The sequence below is a fragment of the Schistocerca americana genome, chromosome 4 (genome assembly GCF_021461395.2).
Source record: "Schistocerca americana isolate TAMUIC-IGC-003095 chromosome 4, iqSchAmer2.1, whole genome shotgun sequence".
In the NCBI taxonomy this organism is placed as follows: domain Eukaryota; kingdom Metazoa; phylum Arthropoda; class Insecta; order Orthoptera; family Acrididae; genus Schistocerca; species Schistocerca americana.
In genome coordinates, this window is record NC_060122.1 from 479,336,604 (window position 1) to 479,346,712 (window position 10,109).

At 37.8% G+C, this 10,109-nt stretch overlaps 1 protein-coding gene across 2 annotated transcripts in view; it reads right to left on the minus strand.

The window, feature by feature from the left end:
* Positions 1-9,125, minus strand: part of LOC124612663 (arginine--tRNA ligase, cytoplasmic) — a 126,729-nt gene extending 117,604 nt beyond the window's left edge. The window contains exons 1-2 of one of the 2 annotated variants that reach the window (XM_047140985.1): positions 8,946-9,125; positions 8,715-8,861 (exon numbers count right to left, since the gene is read on the minus strand). In XM_047140985.1, coding sequence (XP_046996941.1) covers positions 8,715-8,861; positions 8,946-8,993 — 195 coding nt within the window. In that variant the 5' untranslated portion in view covers positions 8,994-9,125. Of the gene's footprint in view, positions 1-8,714; positions 8,862-8,935 lie in introns of both variants that reach the window. The other variant, XM_047140986.1, reaches the window with a different exon arrangement.
* Between the last annotated feature and the right edge of the window lie 984 nt (positions 9,126-10,109).

Consider the following 10,109-nt stretch of genomic DNA (forward strand, 5'->3'; position numbering starts at 1 on the left):
TGGAAACACTGATGGAAGGTAAGTATTCTCGACCTGCCAAAGAGTATTAGCATTTCCACAATCAGGATATCATCCACCTTCATTGGCACTAACTTATGCTGACTCACTTTAAACAATTTCAATCCTTGGCATCACAATGGATAATATTTTGGGGAATAAGTTTAATCAAAAAGGATATTGTGTGTGTGAATTCCTAAGGGACCAAACCGCGGAGGTCATCAGTCCCCGGGCCACGCAATCTGTGACATGGCACCTCAAACTACACGGCATAAAGGATATTTTTAGTACAAAACTATGCCATGTAGATAATTTGTAATATTAATTCATGTTGATCACTACTGTAGTTAAAATGCTGGGGAGTCATTTGGTAACTGCAGTACATTTACTCAAAACTGCAGTATATTTACTCTCTGATGAAATGTGCTGTTAACAACACACAACTTTTTCAAAGGAATAGATGCACATATCAGAGTACATAGGAAATAGACATGGTACTTATGGGGAAACTTTGTCATTATCTAGCATCCAAATTAGTGTGTGTTACCCTGCAGCATGCATTTTCAACATATTTCTGGAAGGGCAAAAAGGGAGGGAGGGAGGGAGAGCTACATATTCTCGAGCTGAAGTTGAAAGCATTTCTTTGGGGAAATTTATTCCCTGTACGCTACTTACAGTTGAGCTGACTGTTACTGATAGTAAAATTAATGGAATTCGGTGAAATTAAATAATGGAAAGTAAGGCTGGAATAACAACAATATTATTTGAAAGGACAGATTTGCTACTCATCATATACAGGAGACACTGAGTTGCAGGCAGGCACAACAAGAAGACTACTGTACATTTAAGCTTTCAGCCAAAAGGCCTTCTTCTGAAGCAGAAAACACACACAATTACACAAGCGCAACTCACACACGTGTCTCTGGCCACAGTGGCCAGAGAGAGTCATCTGTGTGTATTTGGGCTTATTTGAACATGTGTATGTTTTCTAGTTCAGAAGAAGGCCTTTTGGCTGAAAACTTTTATGTATAGAAGTCTTTTCATAGTGTCTGTCTACAACCCAACATCTCCTCTATATGGTGAGAAGCAATCCATCATTTTCATAATACTGTTGGAATTTACAAGATATTTTTGTAATTAGTACACAGAATAGTCTCCTAAAGTATATTTTCCTAAATTTCTCCAATAGACTGTAAGGACGGTTTAATAACAACAGGTCAAATTCAACAGCTTCTCTATCCTCTTGTTATTACTAACTCGGAATTAACATAATGAACTATGAGATACCACTGTTGCCCAGTACTTCACGAGGCAAAATTTGTAGTGCTGCTGATAGATACATATAAAATCAAAAGTGACAGCACACTACTTAGCTTTCAGCACTAATAGTTCCTTCTTCAGGGAGGAGAGAAGTATAGGTAAAAGGACGTTACAAAGGAAGGGCAGGTCACTCAGACCCAAGATACGAGGGATACACCATTCATCATACTACAGAAGGGTCTGTCTCAACCTGAGGTCTGGTGAGCCTCCCTTCCTTTTTAATCTTCCTCAGCCTCTCCTCTTCTACCTGAGGAAGACATTCTTAGATACGAAAACTAGGATAGTCTTGTTACTTCTACTTTTATGTGCATCCTTTGGCAACACTAAATATTTTGCCTCCAAAATTACGAACTAGAAAGCAATTCTGTATCATAATTTGTTACTTTTCTCAATCAAATAATCTTTTGATAAATTTGACATATTATGCAGCATTATTATTAATAACAATTATTACTGCTATTATTATTAATATCATAGCTAACACTTGGTTCCAGAATCATAAAAGAAGGTTGTATACATGGAAGAATCCCGGAGATACTAGAAGGTATCAGATAGACTATATAATGATAAGACAGAGATTTAGGAACCAGGTTTTAAATTGTAAGACATTTCCAGGGGCAGATGTGGACTCTGACCGCAATCTATTGGTTATGAACTGTAGGTTAAAACTGAAGAAACTGCAAAAAGGTGGGAATTTAAGGAGATGGGACCTGGATAAATCGACTAAACCAGAGGTTGTACAGAGTTTCAGGGAGAGCATAAGGGAACAATTGACAGCAATAGGGGAAAGAAATACGGTAGAAAAAGAATGGATAGCTTTGAGGGATGAAGTAGTGAAGGCAGCAGAGGTTCAAGTAGGTAAAAAGACAAGGGCTAATAGAAATCGTTGGGTAGCAGAAGAAATATTGAATTTAATTGATGAAAGGAGAAAATATAAAAATGCAGTAAATGAAGCAGGCAAAAAGGAATACAAACATCTCAAAAATGAGATCGAAAGAAAGTGCAAAATGGCTAAGCAGGGATGGCTAGAGGGCAATGTAAGGGCGTAGAGGCTTATCTCACTAGGGGCAAGATAGATACTGCCTACAGGAAAATTAAAGAGACCTTTGGAGAAAAGAGAGCCACTTGTACGAATATCAAGAGCTCAGATGGAAACCCAGTTCTAAGACAAGAAGGGAAAGCCTGAAGGTGGAAGGAGTATACAGAGGGTCTATACAAGGGCAATGTACTTGAGGACAATATTATGGAAATGGAAGAGGATGTAGATGAAGATGAAATGGGAGATACAATACTGTGTGAAGAGTTTGACAGAGCACTGAAAAACCTGAGTCAAAGCAAGGCCCCGGGAGTAGACAACATTCCATTAGAATTACTGACGGCCTTGGGAGAGCCAGTCCTGACAAAACTCTACCATCTGCTGAGCAAGATGTATGAGACATGCGAAATATCCTCGGACTTAAAGAAGAATATAATAATTCCAGTCCCAAAGAAATCAGGTGTTGTCAGATATGAAAATTACCAAACTATCAGTTTAATAAGTCACAGCTGCAAAATACTAATGCAAATTCTTTACAGATGAATGGAAAAACTGGTAGAAGGTGGCCTCGGGGAAGAACAGTTTGGATTCCGTAGAAATGTTGGAACACGTGAGGCAATACTGACCTTACGACTTATCTTAGAAGACAGATTAAGGAAATGGAAACCAACGATTCTAGCATTTGTAAACTTAGAGAAAGCTTTTGACAATGTTGACTGGAATACTCTCTTTCAAATTCTAAAGGTGGCACGGGTAAAATACAGGGAGCAAAAGGCTATTTACAATTTGTACAGAAACCAGATGGCAGCTATAAGAGTCGAGGGACATGAAAGGGAAGCAGTGGTTTGGAAGGGAGTGAGACAGGGTTTTAGCCTCTCCCCGATGTTATTCAATCTGTATATTGAGCAAGCAGTAAAGTAAACAAAAGAAAAATTTGGTGTAGGTATTAAAATCTATGGAGAAGAAATAAAAACTTTGAGGTTCGCCAATGACATTGTAATTCTGTCAGAGACAGCAAAGGACTTAGAAGAGCAGTTGAACGGAATGGATAGTGGATTGAAAGGAGGGATGTAAGATGAACATCAACAAAAGCCAAACGAGGATAATGGAATGTATTCGAATTTAGTCGGGTGATGCTGAGGGAATTAGATCAGGAAATGAGACACTTAAATTAGTAAAGGAGTTTTGCTATTTGGAGAGCAAAATAACTGACGATGGTCGAAGTAGAGTAGATATAAAATGTAGACTGGCAATGGCAAGGAAAGCGTTTCTGAAGAAGAGAAATTTGTTAACATCGAGTATAGATTTAAGTGTCAGGAAGTCATTTCTGAAAGTATTTGTATGGAGTGTAGCCATGTATGGAAGTGAAACATGGACGATAAATAGTTTGGACAAGAAGAGAACAGAAGCTTTCAAGATGTGGTGCCACAGAAGAATGCTGAAGATTAGATGGGAAGGTCACATAACTAATGAGGAGGTATTGAATAGAATTGGGGAGAAGAGGAGTTGGTGGCACAACATGACAAGAAGAAGGGACCGGTTGGTAGGACATGTTCTGAGGCATCAGGGGATCACAAATTTAGCATTGGATGGCAGTGTGGAGGGTAAAAATCATAGAGGGAGACCAAGAGATGAATAAACTAAGCAGAGTCAGAAGGATGTAGGTTGCAATAAGTACTGGGAGATGAAGAAGCTTGCACAGGATATAGTAGCATGGAGAGCTGCATCAAACCAGTTCAGGACTGGAGACCATAACAACAACAATTATTAATGAAGGTAACTGTATAAAAGTAATAACTAAATTTTTAATTGCTGCTGTTGCTTCTCTAATTGCACTCAGCTGTTGCTGCTGCTTTACCTGCTCAATAAAGGTCTCCTGTAGGCCTTTCCTCCATGCATTACTGTCATCACTGGCATGCATGCAAGCATGCCACTCTTCCATGTTTTCTACACTCACCTATCACTGTTTCATTCACTGCCATATGCATTTTACCTTGTGTTGTGACTATGTTTACAAGAGCCACTAAAAATTTACATTCATTACTGGTCATAATTTTTCCACCATAGGCAAGTGGTTAGCTTGTCTAGTGGCACAATGTTAGGTCTAGAGGGTTTTTTCTTGGTGTGAGCTCTGGAATCTGTCCCCACTGTCAATTACAACTTTAATTACCTATTTTAAGGAACAGTGACTCCAGTTTCAAAAACTGAGACTGCTCCCTACAAGACCCTTGAGGACTACTATCCAATGATACATTAAGCAGAATTTAAATCAGCAGAAAGCACAACAGCAGCTAAGAGTTCAGTTTTTAGCATAAGAGCTTCACTGTCCTCAAAAGGACCTCTACAAACCATCTGTGTATACCTAGTACTGCTGTGCTGGATGCATGACCAAAAGACGATGAGATATTCTATCCATAAGGAAAACATCAAGTCTGGCCTAAGCAGCTAGAGATAGCCACCGTGTGTGTGAGGTGCGCCTACTTGCATGTGTGTATCTGTTTTTCCTTCATTCTGAATAAGGCTTTGGTTGAAAGCTTAGTGTGCGTGTTATCTTTACAGTGAGTAGCAATCTATCCTCGTTGATATTAAAACTTCAAAAATCTCTTACAAACCTAGTGATCTTTTTTTTGCCATAATCTTTTCAATGCATTCATATAATTTCTGTATATTATTTCCCAAAAACTTAAGGAATTTCACAGGTAAATTTCAATTACTTTTGGCTAGTACCCTTTATTACTAGGACCTGTAAATTACTGCTACTCATTTAGAATTGTATAACATGGCTCTTTGTGATGTGGAAGCATAAGCTACCATTATGTATGCTGCACTATCACATAAACTTCCCCCTATGGTTAACATCTACGTTTTATCATTGCAGCAGATATTGCAGTTGTTAAAAAGTGTTGTATGTCTTTACTACACAACATTAATACACAAAGAGTATGTGTACAGAATGCTGTATTTAATGTTCTTTCTTCCACTTCTTTCTTTCTTTATGCACAGTTAAAGTACAGTTTGAACTTATTAGCTAGGTCTGACAGCTTCCTTTTGTTCTTCTCTTTTCAAAATCTCTCCTACAATTTACTATGTTGTTTCTAGTGTTTCTCTGCCCTCTGTTTTCGAGTAGTCTTTTTAGCTTTCTCTGGGAATGTGTAATTTTCAACTAGGATTCCAAAGGCTTTGTGTTCTCTGACGGAATCTTTTGTGGCATTCATTTAAGTCCCGCTTAATTTCTTTTAATCTTGTGTTGCCTATTCCACAGATGTGACCATACAATCTATGTACAGCATCAGTAAACCTGCTTACTGCTGTACATAGGTCTATATTTTTCTTTTAATCTGCATGCCATTTAAATTAGTGGAATCACAGCTTTTCCCGAGAATTTTTCATTTCTCCTTTCTAATTCCATTACTTTTTGAGTTGCCTCCTAGAGACGTAAATCCTCAAGACATGTAATACTCCAGGCACAACTGTCTTGTAGCACCGAAGTTCCGCATTAGGGGGTATCACTCATTTATTGTTACTTTATAATATTTTACACTTATTTTAAACCATCCCCCCCCCCCCTCCCCTCTGAACAAAGAATGTAGCACCTAAATTTACATTTAGGGATTACATGCCACCTGACCTTTGTAAATGATTTTTGAAGTTGTTCCATATTGCAGCTGTTCAGAAAGCACAACACATTGTTATCTCAATGCAAGAACTACGTAACAGTGGCCTTATTGGGCCAAATTAATGTATATATCTCTCTTTTTTTTTCTTTTAAAAAAAATGGAAAAAATTGCCAAACATAGTATCAAATCTGGTTTAACTGTCTCATCATCCCTAATCCCATCTCATTTCTCTCACTGATATTTTGTTCATACAGTTTGATAATGCCCTATAATATCACTGCTTTTAATTAATTAAATATTGTATACTGTAAGGCTTTTTAATAACACAGCACATTTTACAATATAATTTATAGTTAAGCCTGGTTACTTATCACTGTCAGAACTCGGAATATGAGAAGGGTTAGTTTTTCCAGATGTGATGCACTGAAATAAAATGTCAGGCATTCATTCTCCTCATTTTTGGTTGGTTTTACGTAACAACAGGGTTTAAAATGCTCTACAGATGTATTTAATACAGAATTTAATTTCATGTGCACATTATCTACTTTTTCCTCTAAATTTTTCTTAAACGATTTTACTGATTTTCCCAACTGAGTATCACAGTATTCTTTATTACCTGCAGCTAAACAACCAGAAAGCCCATTGTTACACTTGACAATAATGTTCTTATAGAGCTCTATCACTTTAGTGTCCAATTCTTTGAAGATAACTGAATCTGAGAACCAAGGGTTTGCACCTCATTCTTTTGATCCCAATGGGGATGTGGTTAATAGCCTCTAAAGTCCCAATTCCAAATGTTTCATACCATGCAAATATAGATGATAGTAGTGTGTATTAATCTGTGTACCTCTCAAATTATCTTACAATATTCAAACTAAAGGGTGTTTCAAAATGAATACGTAGATTTAAGGCTTTCTAGGCCTTATTACATTCAACTTAAAATTATATTACAAATTATAAAATTATAAATAATACTTCAAATGAAACAACAACTCAAACAGTTTTTCTTAAAAGTGTTCAATGTGAGCACCATTCACCCATGTCCAGTTGATAGCTGAATTCTTCCCAAACCTTGATCAGTGTGTCTGGAAAAATTGTTGCAATATTACTGTTTCTAAAGTCAGGTATATAACTTGGTAGGGAAAGTACATATACATGATCCATTCTGAACCCCCAAAATAAAAATCGCATGATCTCAGATTGTGTGTGAATATGGAGATTTGCGATACAAGTTCTGCCGTCTAGCATCTTATGGTCAATGCAGCGGTCTGGTACAACATTGTTTAACCAGTCACGTACTGAGTTATGCCAGTGAGGCAAATTTATGTGGTTCAGCTTCTTCCAATTGAGAAAAGAGCCATAATTCTAAAGCATGAAGATAAGAAACACAAGTTACAGTTGCTTCACTGAAAAAGAAAGGCCCATAAACTATTTACCAGGATATGGCACAAAAAAACAAGTCAATTAAGGAAATCTTGCTGCAACTTTACCATCCCGTGCACACATTATGTGTGTTCACTTCCACTTAGGTGTAATGTCAATTCATCACTGAAGATGACAAAAATCTTCATCATCATGCAACAACATGTTTGCAAAGTTGGATCAACAGAAGCGTCAGATTCCACCCGTCTGTTTTGACCCATGACGTAAGGGTGGTTTGGTGTGTGACGTCATTACAGTGCGGAGTTCGAGTTAGTTGTGTGTGTGTGTGTGTGTGTGTGTGTGTGTGTGTGTGTGTGTGTGAGAGAGAGAGAGAGAGAGAGAGAGAGAGAGAGAGAGAGGGGGGTGGGGGGGGATAGCCAGTCGAAATTTGTTGGTGGTACATAATTGTTTTTTTGTGTCTATTTTCTCGAGTTGTAATGTTTTGTGCATTTATTGTGTATTGAATGTGTCTTAATTTACATAGGGATGTTTGAGTTTTTAATTTTCGAGGTGTTGTGGTTTTGGTTTTGTTTTTCGTAGTTGTGGGTGTTGGTTTTTTCGTGTCAGCAGTTATAGTTGACTTATATAGGTCAAGGGAAATGACCGATTCCAATTGTTTGATTTGCTCTATCATTTGATGTATTATTTTAAATAATTTATTTATAACTGGAGGTTGAATGTAATAAATACTACAAAGCCTTCAAAGATGTATGATGCTCACTGTCACCACATTAAGGAATCCATGTTTTGAGATAGGAATTACACTGTGCTGAAGGTTGTGGATGGAAAACACATCCCAGCCACTGTAATGAGAGAGTAGTTATCAATGACCACACTCAAACGTCTGTGCTATAGCCACAAGTGTTGAAGAGTATCTAAATAACTTAAATAATCGAATTTAAACCTGGGGAGCAATGTATGTCACATTACTATCAATATGCCATAAAATAATCAGCCAGTCCTCAGACAGTTGCAAGTATTCTTTCAGCTTGAGATTCTTGTAATCAAGTATGTTACCTTAAGAGCACTTGGCAGCTTTCAACACATCAAATGTCATAGGCGTCTTCATCAACATATATTATGTACACAAAGTACTAACGTATCTGTCTGCATCCTAAGGTCGCGATGGTATGTAGATTTCTCGTGTAATAACATACATATTTTCTTCGGGGCTGTGTGTCAAAATAAAGACTATTTCCTTTCTTTTACCCAAACCCGCATGTCACACAGGATTCGAAACGTGAGTACGCACATCAAACGCAAATATTAGAGTAACGTCGACAACAAATACGTAGCCACTGTAAAACCTATAAAATACTCACCCGCTGCAGAATTCGTATTCGGTACTTCAAAGCGTTATTTGCATCCGCTAATTTCTTAATTTCTGGGTTGGTTTTCGATAATTCACTCACACATTTCCCTCCTTTTATATTCTCAAGCTCCTTAGTTAACGCAACAATAGCAGCCTCCTAATAAAAATATGATGAAATTATGTGAAGAAATTGTAATCTGTATAATGGTTACTGTGGTGGTCTTACCGTACCGTTACTTACAGCTTGTTCTGCTCGAGTCTTATAACTTAACAACGTTGACTCATCCATCTCGTACAACAATATTTACAAAAATATATAAACAATAAGACACACGGCTGACAGTACACGTGGGTGTGTTTATTTCATTCCTCTGATCGCGCCACTTCAAAGATCACAGCGAAGTCTTCTTCCGGACAAAGATAATGTACAGGCATTTTAATATCCCGTCAACGACGAGGGCATTACCCTGTTGGTTCCATTCATATCTGATAAACAGTGTACAAAGAATTGTGACAGCACAGACTTCAAACAATTTTTAGTTTAGTTTATCAGATCCGTAGTATTTTAACACAGGTACCTATGAGGACGGCATCTTAAGCAGCGTTCACACCCGCAACTAATGTGACGCCACAGCTTGTAGCTTTCTGTAGTGGCACCGTGAGCTGCCATTAACACAAGACGCCAAGAATTCTAAGGGTGATCATTCATTAATGCAGCTGCCTGGCGAGGATTTTCTGATTTTCTTGCCGGTCCGGCCGGCAGCAGCGTTAGCGGGGAGTATGTTTCCCCTCTCTGCGAGACCTTTTTTTTTTTTTTGCCCAGGTAGCGCGTGTTTGTTAGATGACGCGGTACAGTGTATTGAATGAAAGTGTTTCAAGTAAAATGGCGAAATACAACTTTCGATTTGCCAAAGAGTATACGTGCTTACAAAATCAGTGCATGCAGTTAGGAGATTATTTAAAAAGGAATTTCCTAATGTTGAAGTTCCTAATCTCGAAACGGGAAGTGTTCTTGACAGGAAACACAGACAACCACGTATAGTACTCACAGAAGTAACTCTGGATAACACTGCGCACGCTTCGGAAAGATCTCCTAGAAAATTAGTTCGATGTCTTTCCTCAGCAAATGGGAATTTCCTACGGCTCTATTCAAACGACTAAGAACTTTCTTAAGTTGCAGCCGTATAAAATAACTGCAGTGCAAGAACTTAAACTGTATGACACTGCACAAACTTCGCAGTTTTGTGAACGGATTTAGAATAGGGTATATGATGCAGAAATTGATCCTTATCTAACTTACTTTTCTAACGAATCATAGTTCCACTTACGTGGATGCATTAATTCGTAAAATAACTGTTACTGGAGTTCTGAAAAGTCTTACATAATACATGAGGCACGCCTGCAT